Below are 24563 nucleotides of genomic sequence, written 5' to 3' on the forward strand. Positions count from 1 at the left end.
AGAGAGCGAGCGAGCGAGCGCAGTGTTGTGTGTTACACCTAGGGTTTGAGACGGAATGACCGGGAAGCTACTAGTGCCCTCAACAGTAAGAGGAAAGTTAAGAAGAGGGGAGAGTTTTGGGAAAAGATAATGAGTTCAGTTTTGGACATGATAAGTTATTCAGTTTGAGATGTCCAATAGGCAGTTGAAGATGTAAGTTCTGCCAGGCGCAGATAAGTAGGTTTCTTTTTCTCCATCAGGTGGTGAGCTTCTTTAAGGCTGCAACTGTTTTAAACCTTTCCTGCGTGTTGCTTTGATTTCTCTGAATAAAGGAAGGCAGCTGTCTAGGTCACTCATTCCCTTGGTCATCATTCCCCTAGTTGTGTTCCCAATCATATAAAAACAGGTTCTATGGAGAAAATTTGGGGTTATATCCATTTATTTTCCCTTTAAAATATTAAATGGGGTTAGCTAGGTGGCGCAGAGGATAGAGCTCCAGCCCTGGAGTCAGGAGGACCTGAGTTCAAATCTGGTCTCAAACACTTGACACTTAATAGCCATGTGACCTCGGGCAAATCACTTAACCCCAATTGCCTCACCAAAAAACAAACAAAATATTAAATGAATATTGTGCCTATGGAACATTTATTTCATGTGCCAAGTTTTCCCATATATTACTCACTCCAAAAATATAGAATGTTAGAGCTGGAAGAGACCCTGGAGATCAACTAGTCCAACACCCTTATTGTACAGATGAGGAAACTGAGGTACAGAAGGGCAAACTTACTTGCCCCAAATTGCATAGTCAGTGTGAGGGAGAGGCAGGATACAAATGCAAGCCTTCTGACTCTAAGTGTAATGTTCTTTCTACTACCTCACATTGTTTTCTTATATAGCTGTCCCAAAAGTCTATTAAATATGGATGCTGATTGGACCATACTATTTCTTTTGGTTTTGGTGCTGTTGTTTTTCTTTTTTGAGGTTTTTCCTTTTTGCTCTGATTCTTCTCTTATAACATGACTAATGCAGAAATATGTTTAATGTTATATGCATACATACATACACACACACACACACACACACATAACCTATATCAGATTGCCTGCTGTCTGGGGGAGGGGGGAGGGGAGGAAGGAGGGGAAGGAGGGAGAAAAACTTGAAATTGGAAATCTTATATAAACAAATGTTGAAAACTATCTCTACATGTAACTGGAAAATAATAAAATACTTTTATTTTATAAAAAGTCTATTAAATACTATTAAAACTTTTGAGATTATTAAAGCTTAAGACTGCACTAAGACTTTTGGGACACCTTGCGTTTTGCTCCAATTTTTGCCCCATTTTATTAAAGGATTTTCCATACCTCTTTTCCCTTTCAACTTTTCAATTTTGGGATTTTTTTTGGCAGGGCAATGAGGGTTAAGTGACTTGCCCAGGGTCACACAGCTAGTAAGTGTCAAGTGTCTGCGGCTGGATTTGAACTCAGGTCCTCCTGAATCCAAGGCCAGTGCTCTATCCACTGCGCCACCTAGCTGCCCTCCTCTTTTCCCTTTCAACCCACCCCCACCCTCGCCCATTTAAGAGTACTTACGGGTTTCAGATAATCTATTTAGAGGCAGCTAGATAGGACCTGGAGCTGTATTCAGAAGACCTGAGTTTAAATGTGGCCTTAGACACTTGCCAGCTATGTGACTCTAGACAAGTCATCTTCCCTTTGTCTGCCTCAGTTTCTTCATCTTTAAAAATAGCATCTACATCCCAGAGTTATTATGAGGATAAATCAAGATAATATTTGTAAAGCACTTTGTAATGTGCTATGTAAATACTGGCTATTATGATTTAAAACCTCAAAGCACTCTGTGGACTCATGAGTTTGGGAAATGCTACCTTAGGAGGTCAATTTTGGAACAAAGGGCACCTAAGGAAGGCTGCTGGACTAGACTTTTTAAAGGTAGGTTTTTGGATGTATGGGCCTGGTATCATGAATGGGCATTTTAAAATTGGTGCATGAAAACAAAATTGTTACTTCATCCTGCTAGAGAACAGCAATTTCTGAAGGCAGAGGAGACTCAAAAGATTTTCAAGGACAAATTGACACGACCACACCACTTCTAGGGAAAAAAGATAATTTAATTAACAATTGAATTAAATTAATTTAATTTTACACTCCCCTAGTAACCACTGATTCGTGAAAGTGATTTGTGATTGATTTTTATCGTAAGCACAAAAATATGCAAATTTAAATGATGCATCCTATAGAAATGTGTTATCATCGAATGATTGGTATTTTAAAATGTGAATTTGTGATACTGGAATAAACATTCTTCCAAAGACAAGAAGAAAACACACTTGGAGATAGTTTTGTTTTCTAAAGAAAACAAAAAAAAAATCACTTTTCTAAAAAGAAGACATTTCACTAGGGCTATCACCCACAGATTCATGCTCGACTAGATGCTGGCTAATCTTGGAGTTTAAATATTAGCTTGGTAGTAGTAACCTCTTCTGTTTGTCTGGACATTATCCCTTGGTTCCAGTTCAGTCGGTGTAGCAGTATGAGTTAGCAGAGATAAGCTGTTAAGAGCCTTGACCACTATGGTAGTTGGGGTAATAGCAAAAGAGGAGATGGAATTTATTTTTATGTGTTACTGATTTCTTTATGTAACTCTCAATTCCCAGGGACTCCCTCAGAACACTCAAGAGAATTCTTTCTTGTAACAAAAAGGACTTAAGCATCTCTCTCTCTCTCTCTCTCTCTCTCTCCATATATCTATATAGATATAGATATATACACACACACACACACACACACACACACACACACACACACACACACACATATATATGGAAACCCATGCCTCATTCCACATGTCTGGTCTACTACCTTTCTGCCAAGAGGCACGCTTCACCATCAGTAGAGGAGAGATTTTACAAAAAACTCTGAATGAACAAAGGAATGAGAAATCAGAAGGCAGACAGAAAGCAGAATGATGCTGTAGACATAACTGAAGGCAAAGATGAAGGAGAATGAAAAGGAGATAAAGATAGCTTAATGCATAGGCAGGCTAGATCTGGTCACCTACATCATATGATGATGAATATGAAGAAGAACTGAAGATCAGGAATACTTTCTCTTTGCAGCTGACATTTCATTAATGTTTTATTTTCTTGGGCAAAATGTATTCTCTTTAAAAATACAGATTTGACAGCTTATCACCAATCATTTATACCTTTAGAGCAGGAATTTGTTTCAGATTCATTTGTTCCTTGACAGCTAGTTAAGAAAGAAGCACTGAGAAATTAAAAATTTTCAGGGAAAATATGGAAGGTAATTGTTGGCTAATAGAAATTGCTAGGTAGAGGCTAGCCTAGGTGGGATGCTGGAGTGAGAAAAGGGCCAACCATGAGATGAAAAGAGACTGAAGAAAAACTATCTACTTCACAACTGTTCCTTCATTGAAGGAACACATTAAAAAAAAAAAAACCTTTATAATATAATGGAAAGAATACTAGACTAGATCAAAAGACCTGAATTCTAGTCTGAGCTTCATTTACTAGCTGTGTGACCTTGAGCAATTTACCTTGAAAAGGGTCAGTTTCCTAATCTGTACTATGGAGAAATACTACTGTTACCTACCTTATAGGACTGAGAACTTAAATAAAAGGGTTCACAACTATTTGCCAAAAACCTTAATGCAGTCTTAAGTTATTTAAAACAGCACTACAATTTTTGGGACACCCTATATAAATGTAAGGTATCTCTCAGAGTAAGGGAGAAAAAGGAATAGAGAGATGATATGAGATTATTTTAGTAAGCTTTAAAACAACTATACATCATTTATACCAATAATTATATTATTTAAATATATTAATTATAATTTACATATAATTAATTATATGTAATTTTAAAATGATAGAGGAAAAGAAAAAATGGTCTCAAATAAGCATTAAGATGAGATGGAAGTGGGGCAGTTAGGTGGCGCAGTAGATAGAGCACCAGCCCTGGAGTCAGGAGTACTTGAGTTCAAATCCGGCCTCAGACATTTGACACTAGCTGTGTGACCCTGGGCAAGTCACTTAACCCCCCCATTGCCCCACAAAAAAAACAAAAACAAAAAAAGATGAGATGGAAGTTGGGGGCAGCTGGGTGGCACAGTAGATAAAACACTGACCCTGGATTCAGGAGGACCCAAGTTCAAATCTGGCCTCAGACACCTGACACATACTAGCTGTGTGACCCTGGGCAAGTCACTTAACCCTCATTGCCCCACAAAGAAAAAAAAAGATGATATGGAAGTAAACAACAAAGATAGTAAAGTAAGAAATAATAAAGGGTAACCTCTAAAGTGAGACAAAAAAATGTCTAGCACAATTCTAAAAATGTTTCATGGCTAAATATTTTCCTTTTAAAAGATAGAATAGTGGGGGGGGGCGGCTAGGTGGCACAGTGGATAAAGCACTGGCCCTGGATTCAGGAGGACCTGAGTTCAAATCCGATCTCAGACACTTAACACTAGCTGTGTGACCCTGGGCAAGTCACTTAACCCCCATTGCCCTGCAAAAAAAAAAAAAAAAAAGATAGAATGCTACCCTATTTGCTGGAAAGACTGACTTCGTCTCCACTATTCCATTAAGATCTAATCTTTGTTAATTATTCTTTTTAACAATGTCTCAAGGAGATTCATGCCATGTTATCAGGTCCTCCTGGCCTCATTCCTGATGTTCCATTCTTCAAAATCATGCCTCTGTTGTTTCATCCTGGAACGTCACTCAGTGTCTGGGGCCTCTTCACTCTGGAATGTCCTCTGTGACCTGCTCACCATGGAATATCCATCCTCAAAGCTTACCTCACTCCTCCATGAGCTTCCATTTTGTGAAGGAGTCAAGTTGGCCTACCTTGCCCCCCTGGCTCTATTCCAGGTGTTGTGTGTTCCTGATACTTTCCTAACTGGCCTTTAACTGGCCTTTGTGCCAGTTAAAGTCTTCCCTTCTTCTCCACTGACTTCCCCTTCTCAAGTCCCTTTTACTTGCCATTTTCCCACTTTAGAATGTAAGTTCCCTGAGGGCAGGAACTATCTTTTTATAGGTTTGTATTTGTATACCCAGTGTTTAGCACACTTACCTGGCACATAACACTTAATAATTCTTGTTTCTTTCCTCCCTTAAATCAGGCCTCCCATAGAAAATGAGCCTAATTGAGTTTGGCTGAAACTCAAGATAAATCTTTCTTTTTTGTGAATTATATTTAGATTTTTTGTGAAGAAAAATAACTTCTATCAACATCATATCTCAGTTATGACAATGGAAATTGGAAAAATTTTTCATCTTTCCCATTAAAGAGGTCTCTTTAGATAACATATATCAACTTTGGCCAGTTTGAGAGGACACCTAGTAAATTCCATCTCTTTCATTTCTGTGCCATAAAGACTTAGTTGAAAGGTTTTGTAAAAACACCTCTGCAAAAATATTTGTAACAAACTCCGGGGAAAAAAACAAAATTAAAACAACAGAAAATATAGCTAATGACGCCTTCCTACCTTGAATGCTCCTTTTAAAGAATGCCTTACATCCTTCACATGACCACACACCATAGTGGTAACCAGAAGCATAATCACTGCAGACAGCACAGAAGTGGGCATCCCTCTTTGAGCCCGGACTATTGATGATGGGACTGTTACAATTATTCCCATTAACTTTTCTTTTCATTGTCTCTCTAGTGGCAAAGAAAATATTCATTAGGAAAAAACAAAAGAAAAAATTATTCTTAAAGACAATAAGGCAAACATCATAAGTTTTCATTGTCAATTTACTTGACTCTTCTTTTTTCTCTGGGGTTCATTATCACTGTTTTCCAGTAATGACTATGGCAAAGGTTTTGGTTAATCTGAGATACATGTGGACACATAGCATGGATGTACTTTTGGAGCAGTCAAAAGCCAATGGCTTTATTCCAACAGATTCATATTGTGGAAATACAGCATATGTGGTATATGATGGTAATGGAATATTATTGTGTATAAGAAATGACAAGCAGGATGATTTCAGAAAGGCCTGGAAAGGCTTGTATGAACTGATGTATCATGAAGTGAGCAGAACCAAGAGAACATTGTACAAAGAGATAGCAATATTGTTTGATGAATAACTTGACTATTCTCAGCAATACAATGATCCAAGACAATCCTAAACGACTAATGATGAAACATACTATCCACCTCCAAATAGAGAACTGATATTGACTGAACACAGACTGAAGTATACCATTTTTCATTTTCTTTCATTTTTTCTTTTATTCAAGTTTTCTTATACAAAATTACTAATATGGTAATGTTTACATAATTGCACATGTATAACCTATATCTGATTGCTTATCGCCTCAGAGAGGGAGAAGGTGAGGGCGGGAAGGAGGGAAAAATGTGGAACTTGAAACTATAAATTAAAAATGTTCATTATTTAAAAAAAAAGAAATACAGCACTAATAATCCATTTAATTGTAGTTTTCACGGTGCTGTTTCATAAAGTAGTCTATGCCATAGACAAAGACTAGATGAATATCTTCCACACATTTTTAGAGCTGGTTTTATCCAAGGTGGAGTAGGAAGCTATTTTGCTACAATGATTTCAAGGGGAGCAAAAAGAGTCTTTTACACACCTTGCAATACATCTCATTAGCCCTCTATAATGCCTAGAATTCCTTTAATAGAGACAAAGCCTTTCATTCCATAACAGCAGGGAAGGCTTAAAATAACAATAACCGGGGGCAGTTAGGTGGCCCAGTGGATAGAGCACCGGCCCTGGAGTCAGGAGGACCTGAGTCCAAATCCGGCCTCAGACACTTAACACTTACTAGCTGTGTGACCCTGGGCAAGTCACTTAACCCCAATTGCCTCACACACAAAAAAAACAAAAAAAACCCCAACCAAATAAAATAACAATAACCTCTGGAGAGGTAAAACAGATTTCAATTACAGACAGCATGTTGTACTGGAAAAAGACCTAGACTTGCAATCAGATGATGTGGGTTCAACTCCTAGGTTTAGCTATTTGTGTGACTATTTGTGTGACCTTTACCTTCATGTGAACCTTGGACATATTCAAGGCATTTAATCCCTCTAAACCTCAGTTTGCTCATCTATAAAATGGGAATAACAGTCTGGAACCAGTGTGCTGGAACCAGCTCAAAGTGGCTCATGACAATCAACTAAATTTTCAGTGTGAGCATTTACATCTCAAATGTGCAAATGCTACAAATCAGGGCTTGTTTTGTTGACTGTCTCAACTTAATAAAGTGATGGAGAAAATGATAACAACAAATGCTTTTGAACTTAAAAGCATAATATGCATGCTTCTTCTTTTTTTTTTTTTTTTTGGAGAGTTAGCTGTTAAACATTTACCAGCACACTGCTGATAACAATACTTGCAATGATAAAGTCATAGCATATAAATTGGCTTATTTTTATTTTGTATGTAAGATATAAGGTCCATAAGGACAGGGGCTGGTTTTTTATTTTGTTTCTACTTTATCATTATATCCCCTGAACAGTGCCTTGAATTTAACTGTCACTTAATAATTTGGAAAGGAAGTAGTCAGAGGTGTTTAATGAAAAAGTTGTAAAGAGGTAACAGATTCCCATCTGACTCTCTAAGTCTCAGTATAGGATATTCCACTGAGGCTGAACTCCAAGCCTTATTATCCCTTCAATATTTCTTCAGCTTTAGCATAGAATAGATATGTCTGTAAATATTAAAAGGAAAAAAAATCATTAAAAATACAATCAAATCTCCTTGCTTCATTATACAAATGAGGTACTATGCATATGGCATACTGCATATGACATCAGCTTTTTTATATTTTGTTTAGTTTTGCAGACTTTGTTTCCCTTTCTTGATACTTTATAAGGGATGGCCCTCTGAGAGAGAATGAGAAGAATATAGTTAGGTAACAGCAAAGGACATAAAAAAGATATCAAAAATGTATTTAATAAAAAGATACATGTGAAAACTCTCAAATGGAGAATGAAAAGTCTGTTTTTAAATCTCTGGTACTTGAATATGATAAATTTCAAAGTCCCACAATAGCAAAAATGCTAGAATTTCCCTCCCCCCCAAATTGTACCACCTCTTCAAGAGTCTGAAAAGGATGGCTCTGGAATGTAATGGTGGTATCCATAGCAAAACACTTCAATGGATTGATGATCTCATTAATGTGGGTACTTCCTCTACTAAAACTGAAGAGACACAACCTTATCTTCTATGTTTTACCCTAAATGCTTCAAAGTGAATGTACCTGGGGACAGCTAGGTGGCACACCAGTCCTAGATTCAGGAGGACCCGAGTTCAATTCCAGCCTGAGACACTTGACACTTACCAGCTGTGTGACCCTGGGCAAATCACTTAACCCACATTGCCCCACAAAAAACAAAACAAAAACAAAACCAAAAAAACAAAGTGAATGTACCCAACACAAGAGAGTCTTACACTTTATTTTGTCTTAATAATTTTTATTGATAACTTTTGGTTTTGCATCAGCTTAATTTCTGTATATCTTATTCTCCCCTGCCCTCCCCAGCAAGCCAAATTTTCGTTTGTATGTATACATGTATGTATGTGTATATGTGTGTATGTGTGTATATAAAATATGCATAGATACATATACAGATATGTGTCTATAACTCTATATATGGCTATAGATATCTGCATAGTTATATCTATAAGGATATAGATTGATATAGCTTTATTATAGCTAAAAGAGAAGGGGAAAACAACAGATCAGCACAACTAAATAATATATCAACACAGGATTGGTAGTATGCACATTATGCCACACCTACAGACCTATTTTTCCAGTGGAGGGAGAGTTATTACATTTTTTAATCTTCAGGAACAAGCTTGATCATTATAATGACAGTATTCCATTTCTTTTGGTTGTCGTTCTTTTTACGATGGTCCCTCATTTTCTCAGGAGCCTGACCCTTAATGCCAGTTCCTCTGCCTTGAGCTGGGGATTCCAACTTTAAAATGGCATGGAAGGAGGAAACAAAGAGCTCCAACCTGCCTTTGGCTTTTTGGGATAGACCCAGCCAACGCAAATCATCTCCAGGAGCCTAAGGGAGGAAAGCAAGACTACATTCACGAATTACTTCCGATTTTGTGATTTTTGTATCTTTGCTCATCAGGTAAATTAGACATCTCTCTAATTTTTCTTCCTTGGTTTTATTTTAATCAATATCTTTATATTGTAAAAAAAAATGGTAGCCAATGTATATATTGTTTTCCTGCTTCTCCTTACCTCCTTCTAGATCAGTTCATCTATGTCTTTCTGACCTTCTTTGGATTCTTCACATTCATCTTTTCTTATGGCATAGCAAAATTCCTTCACATTCACATACCATAATTTGTTTACCCATTCCTCGATCAATAGGCACCTAATTTGTTTCCAGTTCTTTGTCATCTTAAAAAGTCTGCTCTGAATATTTTAGGGATATGGGACCCTTTGACCTCCTTAGGTCATAGATATTTCTATTGGTGTTTATAGGAGAATGTGTCACAGGTTTATGGGGAGAATATTTTGTAGCTCCTGTCCTTCACATGCCTCAAAAGAATTGTTTCACTATAAGCTAATTGTCTCTATTGGCTGTTAATGAGAAGCATACTGATGGGTGTTCATGTGCTATCAGTTTAGGAGTACCACAGAACTACTAGAACCTAAAGTAGCAGATGCATATTGGGAATATAACCTGTGAATTTAAATTTCAGAAATATACCATAAGAAGTGCTATACAAACTACACTAGCATGAAGTGGTCAAAAGATATGAACAAGTATTTCTCAAAAGTTGTTGTTCAGTCATTTTTTTGGTCATGCCTGACTCTTGGTGACCCCATTTGGGGTTTTCATGGCAAAGATACTGAAATGGTTTGCCATTTCCTTCTCCATCTCATTTTTTTTTTTTGTGAGGCAATTGGGGTTAAGTGACTTGCCTAGGGTCACACAGCTAGTAAGTGTTAAATGTCTGAGGCCAGGGGGCGGCTAGGTGGCACAGTGGATAAAGCACCGGCCCTGGATTCAGAAGTACCTGAGTTCAAATCCGGCCTCAGACACTTGACACTTACTAGCTGTGTGACCCTGGGCAAGTCACTTAACCCCCATTGCCCTGAAAAAAAAAAATGTCTGAGGCTGGATTTGAACTCAGGTACTCCTGACTCCAGGGCCGGTGTTCTATCCACTGCGCCATCTAGCTGCCCCTCCATCTCATTTTACAGATGAAGAAACTGAGATAAACAGGATTGAGTAGCTTGCCTATGGTCACAGTTAGTGTCTGAGGCCAGATTTGAACTCAAGAAGATTAATCTTCCTGAGTATTCCACTGAGTCACCCAGCTATCCTACTCAAATGAAGAAACACAAGCTCTTAGTGCCCATAAAATAAACAAAATTATCTATTTTATCTTTTGTCATTTGGAGGCCTTTGTTTTAAAAAACGGATTCAAACTATATTGAACTTGGTTAGACAAAGATATAGGAATGTCATTTCTACATAATAGGATAACCATAATCAATAACAAAACTGTAACAAAGATGGAATATATTAAATTCCCCTATACTTGGATGTCATAGAATTATTAAAACTTGGGGCAGCTAGGTGGCGCAGTGGATAGAGCACCGGCCCTGGAGTCAGGAGTACCTGAGTTCAAATCCAGCCTCAGACACTTAACACTTATTAGCTGTGTGACCCTGGGCAAGTCACTTAACCCCAATTGCCTATCTAAAAAAAAAAAAAAAAACTTTAGGAAATTTTCAAAGCTTATCTCTAACAACTAAACAACCAGATCTTCATCTGTTTTCACAAGATTACATTATTATTTTAGTGCAGAGGTTTATGGTAAAAATTAAAATTAAAAAACCAAAACATTTCCCTCTCTGTCTTCATGCCTAATATTTCATTGAAGTCATACTTTTACTATCATTGTTGCCATGGAAATAAAGGTTCACAAATACCAAGTTACAATTTCTTTACAAGCAGAAGCCAAGGAACCCAAGCTGAGAGGGAAATAGTTCTCTTGCAAACCCAGATATCTTGATCAAGAGAAAAATTACTTGAATTTAATCCTTGCTCTCTGAAAGCAATAATCATAACAGAGACTCCAGCTTGGGTCCAGATTGTTAATTTGAATTAAGACTAAAATATTGTGAGTCTGTTTTATTTAACAGCTTTTCCTTGGGAAGATTTTTAAAACAAATAAAATCTGAAGGTTTAAATGTGAGAAAGTCAATCCATCATTTAGGTTGTGTCTACACAGTTCTAAGGTTGCAGCTGTGGGCTGACACTTGTTACCTACAGTGATCTATCTTTTTAGATCAGAGATGCAAACAAAGCACTTTACCTCTCAAGTAGTAGCTTTGATTGAAATTTACAGACACAAAGACATTTGCCTCATGCGGTTTGTTTTGCCTATGTAAAACTACACAATTATGATGAAATAAAATTTCAGCACAATGTAAATAGCCAAATAAGATCATTTAGACTAAAAAACAATTCAAATCACTCTAGAATCTAAACTAATTGAATTAACTATTGGCATTGATCAAGTTCATAGACATAGCTGAAAGGAACCTCACAAACCATCTATAAAAAACCCTTTATTTTACAAACAAAGAAACTGACTCAAAGGGAAGTACCATGTCACTTACGCCTTGTAGCAGACCTAGAATTTGAATCTAGGTCCTTCTCGATAGAGAATACCACTATGCTGCCTCCAACTAATTGCTTATGCTTTCATTTTACTTTACACTATATACAGGACAGAGTGGATAGAGTGAGGACAGTTAGGTGGCACAGTAGATAAAGTACTGGCCCTGGATTCAGGAGGACCCGAGTTCAAATCTGGCCTCAGACACTTGACACTTACTAGCTGTGTGACCCTGGGCAAGTCACCTAACCCCAAATGCCTTAAAAAATATATATCAGGGCCCCCTCCACTCATCCTGTTATATATCTTGCCACTGGACCCAGATGACTCTGGAGGAGACAATGGGACTGGTGACCTTGCACAGCCGTCTCTCACTTGAATCCAATTAACTGCAAGTCATGACATCACCTGGATGTCACAGTCCTCTTTGAGAAAGAAGGACAAACAACAACAACGACACTATGCACAGTGTATTCCCTGTGTTGGAACCACCAATCTATAACAGAGAGCAACCCAGGTGACACAGCTGTTAAATATGAAAAAAGGACTTGACCCCAGATCTGTATGCCAAATTTACTGTACTTTACCATGAGGCCTATGTTAAAAAAAAAAAACTCAGAAAAGAAAAATAAAGCCTAATTTTCCCCTACCTTTCCCACAAGAATTAAGAATGGAATTCATATATCACTGTCACTTGCAATGGAAATAAAATTCCAAAATACTGAAACATTAAATAGATAATTGGCCTGAACCAATTAATACAGACATACCAGTGATGCATAGCTTTCAATTAGTGAGTTTAAGTGATAAAATAAAATCATTACTCATAGCACTATCTTTTAGTAAGGCTTCAACAGGAGTGAATGTTTGGGGGGAAGAATGATTAGCTAAACATAACTACTTCAAAATCAATGTTTCTCAAACTGAAGACAGAAGGGCAGGACTCTCAAGGGCATTTCAGAGATCAGAGAAACCAGAATTGCAGGAATTCACATATACTTTTGGTGGCAGTATCTGTGTGCTCATACAGATCATATGAGCCACTCTCCTCTACTCACTAGGTCCTTGCCTAGTTCTCATTTCCAGGTTTTACCTTGTAATGCAATGCTAAAAGGATGACAATGCTATCCATCTCCAAGAATCTGGTACCAGTGAGATCCATAAGACTAACCACAGTCATGCAATTACAAGCTGAATTTGGTGAAGAACTCATGTGAAAAATTTGCCACAAAAGACTGACAACCAGCCAAAGGTCTAAAATTCAGTGGCTTCAAACTCAAAAGAAACAAACCTCTTTGAGCCGCATGTTGACTTAAAAAACCACAGATTAACATTATCTATATTGTATTGTGGAAGCTAAGTTGTACAGTGGATAGAGTGTTGGGCCTGGATTCAGGACGACCTGAGTTCAAATTTGACCTCGGACACTTACTAGCTATGTGACCCTGGGCCCTGTTTGCTTCAGTTTCTGAATCTATAAAATGATCTAAAGAAAAAAATGGCAAACTGCTCCCATATCTCTGCCAAGAAAACACCAAATGGGGTCACAAAGAGTCAGATACACCTGAAACAACAATAAATGTAGTGTTATATTTTTATTCATTAAAAAAAAAACACTTTATAGGTCCAATATCAGCCCTGTGGTGGTGAGCTTGACACTTCTGATAAATGATAAACTTTGAATTACATATGAAAGCCTAGAAAATAATAATTAAAGAAGAAAGAGTTTTCTGCTTGTAGGAATGGAGGTTGTTCAGTTTTCAGGAGACTCCAATGGTTAATAAAATATTTCAGATCAAAAAAAGCCTGGTATGATTTTACAGAGTTCATCCTTTTTAGAGAACATAATCAAAGGACAACCATGTTAAAAAAGAAAAAAACAATCAACCCAGTAGGGAGAATGGGGGAAGGGGAGGGCCAGGGGGGAATACCAAAGTCATTCAAAAATTGGTACCACTTGGAAGATGGTATACAATACTGTTATTACTCTTACTTTACAAATGAAGGAATTAAAGCCCTGAAGAGTCAATGCATATTTAAAAAGTGAAGATTACCAAATTATGTGAAAAGACTAGCCTGTGGTCATATATATATGTGTGTGTGTGTGTGTGTGTGTGTGTGTGTGTGTGTGTGTATGTATATATATATATGCACATGCATATACATATATATGATATAAAATACACACAATATATACAGTTATGTATGTGTGCATTTTATATCATAGCTATGCATAATGTATACAACTATATATAATAGTTATTATATATAATCTATAAAAGATGTCCCAATGTTTTGGCACTAAGACTTGGGAACACTATAATGTATGTGTGTATGTGTGTTTGCATGTATATGTATGTGTGCATGTATATGCATATATGTGTGTATACCATTTTAGTGAGAGTTCACATTCTAGTAAGTTAACATGTGTGAGAAAATAATTTTTAATAATCGATTTCTTGGGGAACCCAGAGATCACTTTCTCAGTCCTTTCTCCCCACCCACCCCCACAATCGGAAGTCCAGTTTTCCTTGAGAAACTTTCTCAAATCTCAAATCTCATCTGGGACAAACCCAAGGGAACAAAAAGAATGGAGATAGATTCTTTTGTCTAAATGGGTGAAGGACTGATGGGATTAAACCACACTTGGATAATGGACTTTGCTTGAGCAACTTGAATGAAGGGTCTTTTGCATCCTTTTCCCTAATGTCCTAGTAGAGTTCATTTTAATGTAGACCACCTTCAAAGCAACCAATAAAGTTGACGAATGATGCTAACTAATTAGATTTGTTCCAGGTATAATGACCCACTTAGCTTTGATCAATGTATAATGATCTGCCTTTATCAAAAGAGGATAAAAAGCCTTGGGAAACTCCAGGTGAGGGCTTCTGGGGAATTTTCTAAATTTCCTTTGGCTCTTTGAGACCACAAGGTCTCAGTCCCTCTTGGGGTATTCTGGAGACCACATGCTGTCTCCAGCATGGGTCTTTTGGGCCTTTTCTCCTGCTTACACTAACTGGCATGCTGAAGCTCTCTCCCTGCTTTATCTACCTCATGGCCTGATACCATGAGAAATTAGGGGGACACGTGGTCAATCCTTTATCAGTATAATCTTGATAAATATATGCTTATCCAAAACTGGTGTCTGTAACAATAGTAATGTATTTCAAACAGCATACATGAACTATTGAAATCAGCCAAAAGAGTATTTATTGGCTGCCTACTATGTGCTCAATACTCTGTTAGGGGTATGCAATAAGAAGAATAAGCTATGCTCTTGCCCTTTTAAAAAACTTACAGTCCAGTTGGAAAGACAAGGATACCACACGAAACAGCAGTGCATAGTAAACAATCCATAATTGAGTGCTAAATAGCATAGTACAAACTGCAAACATTTTGATAGTTTAAAGAAAAGGAAAATCAATAAGATTTAATAGAAGCAACAGGAGAACTAGTACTGGAAAGATGCATAGAACTTACACAGGCAGAAAAGAGAAAGATCACTGCCTATACCACTGAAATTTTACAAATATGTTAAATGCCTTATATTTAACTAAAACACCCTATTATTATAAAGTAATAGCGAGGACTGTGAGTCAGAAGCAAGAATACACTTACCTATTGACAGGCAACATATGTTCCACTGATCTAGCTTCACACCAGGGGCCTTTTTGGGGTTCTGCATACAAGAGTGATGACTGGCAGTGCAGTGTTAAAGGAGAGAGGTGTCCGGGGGTTGGCCACAATATGCTGGGGCTGGTTGTCTGTCTGACGGCTCCACCTTCTGAGTCATTGGCATTGCCAGGAATGCTGTAGTTCATCACAGTGGGACTGTAGAAGGCCATCGCTGAATACTCATGGCGGCCTTCCACGTAAGATGAAGGGATATAAAGGGGGCTGTGTTCCAAGGGCAGAACAGCTTGGCTGCAGTTGTAGGGAGCAGGAGAACTAAGGCCAGATGGTGAGCTTTTGATCTCGGCTTTGTTACATCCAATATCTTGAATGGGGAGCAGCTGAGAAAACTCCTTGTGAGAAGATGCACAAAGAGACATTATGATGCCAAATGTCTCTTACTCAAACACTTATCAGCAGGTATTTCAGCTAGAAAAACAAATACAGCAGGATACATTAGAGCTATATTTCTAATTTTGGCATAATTGCTAAGGAGATGAGAAATAAGACCTTTGATGAAACATTAAAATAATGGGAATAATATAATCTGAAGACAAGGCTGACCACTTACCATTTTAATTATAGAAACAGAATCAGAGGAAATAGGTTTCAAATGACAATGAGTGTTACTAGCCAGCAAACATGAACATCCACTGTATACACTAGACCCTGAGAATATGAAGATATAAAAAACACTTTCTGAAAAATAAGATCTTACCATCTTCCTGAAGGAGGTAAGCTCCCAACTCCATCCCTATTCTATTCTCCGTCTCTGTCTCCCTCTCCCTCTCCCTCTCCCTCTCTCTCTTTACTATGTTACTCCTATTCATCACAAACCCCCAAATCTGAAATAGTTTTAGAAAGATTTTTATCAGGTGATCTGGCAAAGGAGAAAACCAGAAAAAGATGTTCAGACAAGGGTATTAATGACATTTGCCTGATTGGTTACTCATAGACAGTAGGTAATTTCCAAAGAAGGACAATTTTACACACACACACACACACACACACACACACACACACACACACACACACACACCAGCAAGTATAAATATTCAAGCTAATTTGGGGAACCCCAAACACAAGGTTTGGGTGCACCCAAAACAAGACCCTAGTGATCTAAAACAATGGATGGGATCTAAGCATCCCTTATAGGCATTGGACTTCCCTGGAGCATCTCTGAGGTCAGCCTGACCTCTACAATAAACTTTTTTTTTTTTTTTTTGGTGAGGCAATTGGGGTTAAGTGACTTGCCCAGGGTCACACAGCTAGTAAGTGTTAAGTGTCTGAGGCCGAATTTGAACTCAGGTACTCCTGACTCCAGGGCCAGTGCTCTATCCACTGTGCCACCTAGCTGCCCCTACAATAAACTTTTGAATTAGATGGTTTTCTAGCTATACAAAGCTAAGTTCAAACAATATAATAATAAGGTTTTAAAAACAATATATTTTCCCACACTCCACTATTGTCATGTATCTCTCACTCCATATACTGCCAAACACCCAGAAAGAAGTCTATTCTTGCTGCTTCCTTCACCACCTACTCACTCCTCAAAACCCTGCAATCTAACTCTCTTTGCTTTAACTACCCAGAAATAACTCTCTCCAACACTCTCACTCATTATCTGCAAGGCCACTGGCCTTTTCTCAGTCCTCACCCTCTTCAAATTTTCTGTGATGTTCATTATTGATGTCACCTTCCACCTTGTTACCCCAACTTCATGATAATGCTCTTTCCTAATTCTTCTCTCATCACATCCTGAAGTGGAGGGTCTGTCCTATTCTCTCTAGCCATTCTCTTCCTCAGTGATCTCTTCTACTCCCATGACTATTATTAAGTATTGCTTCTACTACTTGTATTACTATTTTTTCTTATGCAGATGACTCTCAGATCTATTAACACCATCCACAATATCACTTCAGAATTCTAATTCTGAATTTTCAATTACTTGCTAGCCATTTCCATCATTATATTTTGGCAATGTCACAAATTCAACATGCCCATAACTTAATTCCACATTTAAAAACAAAAGCAAATAAAAACCCTACACCACTTCCTAAATTTTATATTTCTTCTGATCATACTACCATTTTCCAAGTCACCTAAGCCAAGAATCTCAAATTCATCTTGAACTCATCCTTCTCTATCCACATCAAATCATTTGCAAGTCCTATTGACTTTACCTCCAAAATATATTTCTAGAATCTAAATGATTTGCCTGCATTCACTTCATTCTTTCACATTGCTACTGAAAAATTCTTCCATATGTGTCTATGTATGTATATATACACATATAAACATATATTTATATATACATCTAGATATATCTATTACTTACTCACTCAAAACCCTTAGGCAGTTTCATAACGGTCCTCCAGGAGAGCTAAACACAAGAAACATTAGCAAGAATGACAAAGAAGTAATTTCTGGAAAGTATAGAGAATTAAGGGGATTTTGCAGTGACCTGAATAGAATACATAACAGTTGTTTCTTGGTCATAGCCAACTACCCTACATATGCTTCCCCTAGAAGAGAAGTTAAAAGGGAGACATACTCATGTAAGGAAATCTAGGAAACAGAAGGATTTCTTTAGTAGAGAGCAATTGGTAGATCAGTATTGGCAGAAAGAGAAGCAGTCTTGTTACTGGTGTATAGTAGTAGGCTTCCACCAGTCGCAGAGGACCATGGATCAGCACCTCTAAGAGCCACAGGCCACAGTGTGGCTGTGCAGTCCAATATGGGAGCCACAGCTCCTGCCACAACGAGGACATCGGAAAACTGCACTCTTTGTTGCCCATCAGTTCCTGTGTCTCATTTGTTTTTCTTCCTCCCGAGCTTGAAGGCTCATCTCAGCTGCTCGCAAGCTGCTCCTGAGTACTGAACTCCATCGGGCGCGGTCCTTGGTCATCTCCTCCCAGCTGCTGATGTCTATTCCCAGAGCCCTCAAGTCTAGCTTGCAGACATCTCTGTAGCAAAGCTGGGGGCGTCCAGCAGGTCTTTGGTCTGAGACTAACTCGCCATAGAGTAAGTCTTTAGGAATGCGCCCATCTTGCATGTGGTGCACATGACTGAGCCAGCACAGCCATCTTTGTTTCAGTAGCATGTAGATGCTCGGAAGTTGCAAGTTGGAGCACTTCTGTGTTGGTGATCCTATCTGACCAAGATATGCCAAGGATACGCCTAAGGTAGTGCATGTGGAAGCTGTTAAGCTTCTTCTCTTGTCTAGTATATGTAGTTCATGTTTCACTGCCATACAGTAAGGTACTCAGGATGCATGCTCTATAGACAGCTGGTATATACTCTATAGCAATCAGACATAAAGAAAATAAATGAATTAGGGAAATAGATTCTCAAGTCTATCATGGAGGCATGATGTAGTAGTAATGGGAATTTCAATGACCCAATAATCTGTTGGAGCTCTCTCTAGAGATAGAAAAGAAGTATTACAACTAATAAATGGTTTGGCTTGACACAATGATAATCTCAGCCTTCCAAAGGTAGAGGAAGCAAAGAGAGAGAGGAACCACTACTCTGGATATGATTCTCATCAGCAAGGAGGAAGTGGTTGCTGATGGAAAAATGATGTGAATCAGCTGGAGACAATCAGAAATATTAGGACAAAGTCAAAAGATTGAAGAGAGGGGCAGCTAGGTGACGCAGTGGATAAAGTACTGGCCCTGGATTCAGGAGGACCTGAGTTCAAATCTGACCTCAGACACTACTTGACACTTACTAGCTGTGTGACCCTGGGCAAGTCACTTAACCCTGATTTCCCTGCCAAAAAAAATTAATTTGAAGAGAGGAGAAGAAAATGTAAGGTATCAATGATAAAAAACAAATGACCTGGAGGGAAAAACAGGTTAATGAGAGTTTATTTAAGGATCCAAATAATGATCAAGCAATCTTATGGAGGAGAAACTACAGTTAGTGACTTCTTCCCTCCCAGAACCAAAAAGGTTTATATTCAGTAGGAAAAGAGGCTGTAAGCTAAGCTAGAACCCACATAAACAAGAACCTGAGCTCAGCCAGAGACACATGTAGAGCTCTGGCTTTAGAGGCAGCCAGAGAAAAGGGCTTCCTTGAGAAATCTCTAATGTAGTTGGAAACCCCAGCAGGGATGAGTTTGAAGGCACTGAGTGGGAGCAGCAGCAATCTGTATGAGCCTATAGCAGCACCCAGACCAGTACACCCCAAGGCTACAGGGCTCCTGACCCTTTGTTCTAAGATATCATAGAATACCCAGAAGATCCTGAAGTCTGAATCTAAATAATTCAGAGGGGCCTAAATCCCAGAAGTGGAGGTCAGCACAGGACTTTAGGTCACTAAGGGTAAGACCAAATAGGACAACCAAAAGTACAGTAAGGGGCAGTAACTGACCCTGACCCTAGCATATAAAGCCCCAATTCAGGCACTAAAATGAGAAATAAGGAAACCAAAAAAGCATCAATCACTGTAATTATTGTAGATCTAGAGATGCCTCAATATCTAACCTAAAAGGAGAGAACAACTGCAAGTATATGAACATTACGGAATGTTGTGGCCTCATAAGAATTAATGAAAGAAATTATTGTCGAGAATCCTGGGTACCATGAATAATGTAGAATGAAGTGACCAGAATGAGAACAGTTTATACAAGGAGAAGAACACTGTAAGGAAAAACAACTTTGAAAAACCTAAAAACTCTGATCAAAGCAATGACCATCCTAATCTCTATAGGACCATGAAAAAGCATGTTACCTACCCCTAAGTCCAACCCCTTGACAAGAGAAAGAATCAAAGGTCATAAAAAAAAAAAAAAAACAATTTTGGACAGAGCTATGGTGTGTATTTGTTTTGATTGATGATTATCATTTTGTTATAAGGAATTTTTTCTCTTCTGTTTTTAATTGGGCATGGCGACAGGGATGCAGAAAGGTGAGCAAAAGTATGATGGGGTGATGTGAAAAGGATCATTTAAACAATTTTTAAATGCACAAAAGAACAGAAAGAAGCTCAGGGAAGATAGTTTTGAAAGTAATATGTAATTTATTGTATACTTTTTTTTTTACAGGAAGTGGTATGAAATGCAGACTCCATTTTGAATACAAATTTTTTGTCTGTTCTGTGTATACAGAAATGTTCAGGGGCATCTAGGTGGCACAGTGGATAGAGCACCAGCCCTGGAGTCAGGAGTACCTGGGTTCAAATCCGACCTCAGACACTTAACACTTACTATCTGTGTGACCCTGGGCAAGTTACTTAACCCCAATTGCCTCACTAAAACAACAACAACAACAACAACAACACCCAGAAATATTCATTTGGGGGAAAGGGATGGGCAGTTCAGAATAAAGACATAAAATATAAAACAAAACAGGAGAAATAAAGGGGGGAAGTGCTGAGATCTATTTGAATCAGAGAACAAAGTGAAAATAGAATCGACTTGTCACTTGCTTAAATAATCCCTGAACTGGAAAAAAAAGATTGGAAATGTTATAGCCAAAATGCAGAATTTACAATGCAAAGAAGAAATATTTCAAGCAATCAGAAAGGAGGGGTTCAAGTACTAAAGAACAGTAGTCAGAATCATACAAAATTTAGCAGCAACTACCATAGAGAAATTTGGGGTTTCATATTCTAAACATTGAAAGATAAAGGCTTAAATAATTTACCTTCCAGAATTGAGTACAATCATACAGGGGGAACATGGACCTTTTAACAAAAATTCGAGGACTTTCAACAGATCCATACCAAAAGACAGGGACAGAGTAGGAATTTTAAAATGTAAGCACAGAAGGCAATAGAAGCCTAGAAAATAAATACATTTTGGCAATTAAAGGCGACTAAATGATGATGAATTGCTAAAATCTAATAGGTGGAAAAAAGAAATCAATCTCTATAAAATCCTAATGTCTTTGTGGATCACAGTGGGGGTTAAATAAAACAAAATCAGGGCCTGGGGATCGTATTGTTCTCTTGTCTTTAAGAGAGGAAATGAAAGGGACAGGTAAAAAGGAATAAACTAAGGAAATAACTAGAACTATTTTGTATCATTGGAACATGTGAACATGAAAGAGGAAGTTGGGAGCAGGAATCTCAAGACATTACACTTATCAGAGCTAAATAAAGAAGAAACGCAGTTTGGAGGGGAAAGTACATGAAACAAAAATGGAACAAAGAAGTCCAGGGAAAGGGGGAAGGAGGCTATAAAATGGAGGGTATTTGGAGAAAGAATAATCATACAAAATAAACTTCATATAGTAGAATGGAATTGGGGGGCAGCTAGATGGCGCAGTGGATAGAGCACCGGCCCTGGAGTCAGGAGTACCTGAGTCCAAATCCAAGCCCAGACACTTAACATTTACTAGCTGTGTGATCCTGGGCAAGTCACTTAACCCCAATTGCCTCACTAAAAAAAAGGAAAAAAAAGAATGGAATTGGGTTCTGTGGTAAAGAATGGCAGAGCATAGGAGTAGGAACAAATTCTGATCATAGATTCCTAGTGCCTTCTCCTTCCCCACCTCCTTCTTTATAAAGGAGAAGAGAGAGAAAAAAGTATAAGAGGCTTATGATGGAAACTCCATGTCCAATTGACAATCATAACCATGAATGGAATGAACTCATCTATTAAATAGTGGAAGTTATCGTGAATGATTTAAAATTCAGACTCTAATACTATGTTGTTTGCCAAGAACATACCTTAAAAAAAAAGATTCACACCGAGTTAAAATGATAGGCTGAAGCAGAATTTATTATGCTTTAGACAAATTCCCAAAAAAGGAAGGTTAGCAATTATTGATTCAGATAAAGCAACAATAAAAATGACACGGTTAAAAGAGAAAAGCAGACAAACTAAATTATGATTAAAAGTACCAAAGATAATGTAATAAAATTGATTCTTAACACATGTGTATATATATGCAAATATAGTTACCTATATGCATATATATATAGGTATATATGATATAGCAGGTAACTACTTAAAGTTGATTATTAAAGAGAAATAGATAGCAAAATTATACTAGTTGGAGCCCTGATGTATACTTTTCAAGAATTAGGAAAGATAAGCAAGGACCTGAATAGAACATCAGAAAAGTTAGGTATTCTGGATCTCTTAAGATTACTGAATAGGAATATTAAAAAATATGTTTATTGTTCAGTAGCATTTATCAGGGTATTTCAGGTTTGTTGAATGTTCCAAGATTGCTCAACTCACCACACTTTGCCCTACTAAATCTGACCAGTTTCCATTTAGAAGTAGGGTGAACTACGTATACCTATGCCAAATGCTATGTATTTGTTGAATATTTTTTTCTATGCATTGGCTAAGCTAGCCTCCTTTTTTAATTGTTTGATAACTGACAAGTGTCTCATATTTTGTTCCAATATCAAATCTAAATAACCAGGAGACTTGCAAGTCAGGCCAGTTCTACTACATGAGAGTAGTGGGTAAGAGAAAAAAATTCTCAGAGTATTTTTGTTTTAGGGTTAAATATAGCTTGACTTTCTCTCCAGTTCCATCTCTAGCTACTGTCCCATGCAATGAGAACTCATTAATGCAACAAATGTTCTGGACTCACCCTCCCCAACCACCCCACCCCCATTCCCACTAGCAAGCTGGGTCACCAGAGGTGCTAATCTTCTCAGGATTCTAAGAGTAACCTTGGGGGCAGCTAGGTGGCACAGTGGATAAAGCACCGGCCCTGGATTCAGGAGGACCTGAGTTCAAATCTGGCCTCAGACACTTGACACTTCCTAGCTCTGTGACCCTGGGCAAGTCACTTAACCTGAATTGCCCCACCAAAAAAAAAAGAGTGACCTTGAGGGGTTGGGTGGTTTTCTTTAGTTCTATAGATTATGAGCACCCCCACCATTGTTCTTCTGCCACTGACTTATCAATTAATAGCAATTATCCAGCCAGACCTAATTAATTCTTTTTTTTTTTTTTGGTGAGGCAATTGGGGTTAAGTGACTTGCCCAGGGTCACACAACTAGTAAGTATCATGGGTCTGAGGCAGGATTTGAACTCGGGTCCTCCTGAATCCAGGGCCGGTGCTCTATCCACTGTGCCACCTAGCTGCCCCCCCCTAATTAATTCTTAAAAACAGATATTTACTAAAGTGGTATAGTAAAAATACTTGGTATAAAACATCCTTCAAAATGAGGGGGCACACTCCCACAAGAACATACACAATCCAGAGGAAAATGAACTCAAGCTTGGAGAGCACATGTGACAAAGGAATAAATCACAGGCTCTGGTTTCTCTCCTTTATGAAGTCCTCATTAATTCCTCTTAGGTAGCTTTCTCATGGGATTCTTGTAGAGGGCGGGGAGAGATCAGGGAGGAGCAGGGAAGTGAAGGAGCCTTATGCTCATCAGAATTAGCTCAAAGACCTTAATCTCATCAGAGTTGGCTCAAGAAGGGAATAACATATACACCCAATTGGGTGGAGTAATCTATCTAACCCTGCAGGAAAGTAGGAGGGAAGGGTGAAAGAAGGGAGGGCAGAGTGGGGGAGAGGGCAGACAGAAGGAAAACACTTTTGAGGAGGAATAGGGTAAAAGAAGATAGAAAATAGAGTAAATATCATAGGAAGGGAATAGGAAGGAGGGAAACAGTTGAAATTCTTTGTCAAGTTTAAGGTACTATATAAAAGTCATCTATTACTGTTGTAATAATCAACATCATGGGTAAGGAAATCTCTCTTTAAAGTACTATGTAGGGGCAGCTAGATGGCACAGTGGATAGAGCATCGGCCCTGGATTCAGGAGTACCTAAATTCAAATCCGGCCTCAGACACTTAACACTTACTAGCTGTGTGACCCTGGGCAAATCGCTTAACCCCAATTGCCTCACTAAAAAAAAAAAAGTACTATGTAAAGATGGCGGAGAGGAATCAGCAAGCTGCCTGAGCTCTCCTTCTGTATCCTCAAAAAGAACATTAAATGAAGCCTCTGGACAGATTCTGAAACTACAGAACCTGCAAAGGGACAGAGAGACCCAGTCTTCCAACCAGAGATAATTTAGAAGACTTCAGGAAAGATCGGTCTGACTCGAGCAAAAGGGAGGCGCAGCACAGGGCGGCAGCACAGAGCCAAGGGGGTCAGGGCAAGTCAGCAGGAAGCTGTGGGCCACAGCCAAGCAACTGAGGCCCCTGGATCCTGGCTCAAAAATCTGGTGGTGCAGCAGGACAGTGGCAAAACCCACCTGCACCAGCTGAGAGGGCAGGTTGCCAGCTGGAGGGGCACA

General features: G+C 38.4%; 1 protein-coding gene across 1 annotated transcript in view; it reads right to left on the reverse strand.

Moving 5' to 3' along the window:
- ESR2 (estrogen receptor 2) overlaps positions 1 to 15714 on the reverse strand; it is a 64579-nt gene extending 48865 nt beyond the window's left edge. The window contains exons 1-2 of the mRNA XM_043988145.1: positions 15281 to 15714; positions 5515 to 5690 (exon numbers count right to left, since the gene is read on the reverse strand). Coding sequence (XP_043844080.1) covers positions 5515 to 5690; positions 15281 to 15714 — 610 coding nt within the window. The remainder of the gene's footprint in view (positions 1 to 5514; positions 5691 to 15280) is intronic.
- Positions 15715 to 24563: the final 8849 nt, after the last annotated feature.

The sequence above is a fragment of the Dromiciops gliroides genome, chromosome 2 (genome assembly GCF_019393635.1).
Source record: "Dromiciops gliroides isolate mDroGli1 chromosome 2, mDroGli1.pri, whole genome shotgun sequence".
NCBI classification, from domain to species: domain Eukaryota; kingdom Metazoa; phylum Chordata; class Mammalia; order Microbiotheria; family Microbiotheriidae; genus Dromiciops; species Dromiciops gliroides.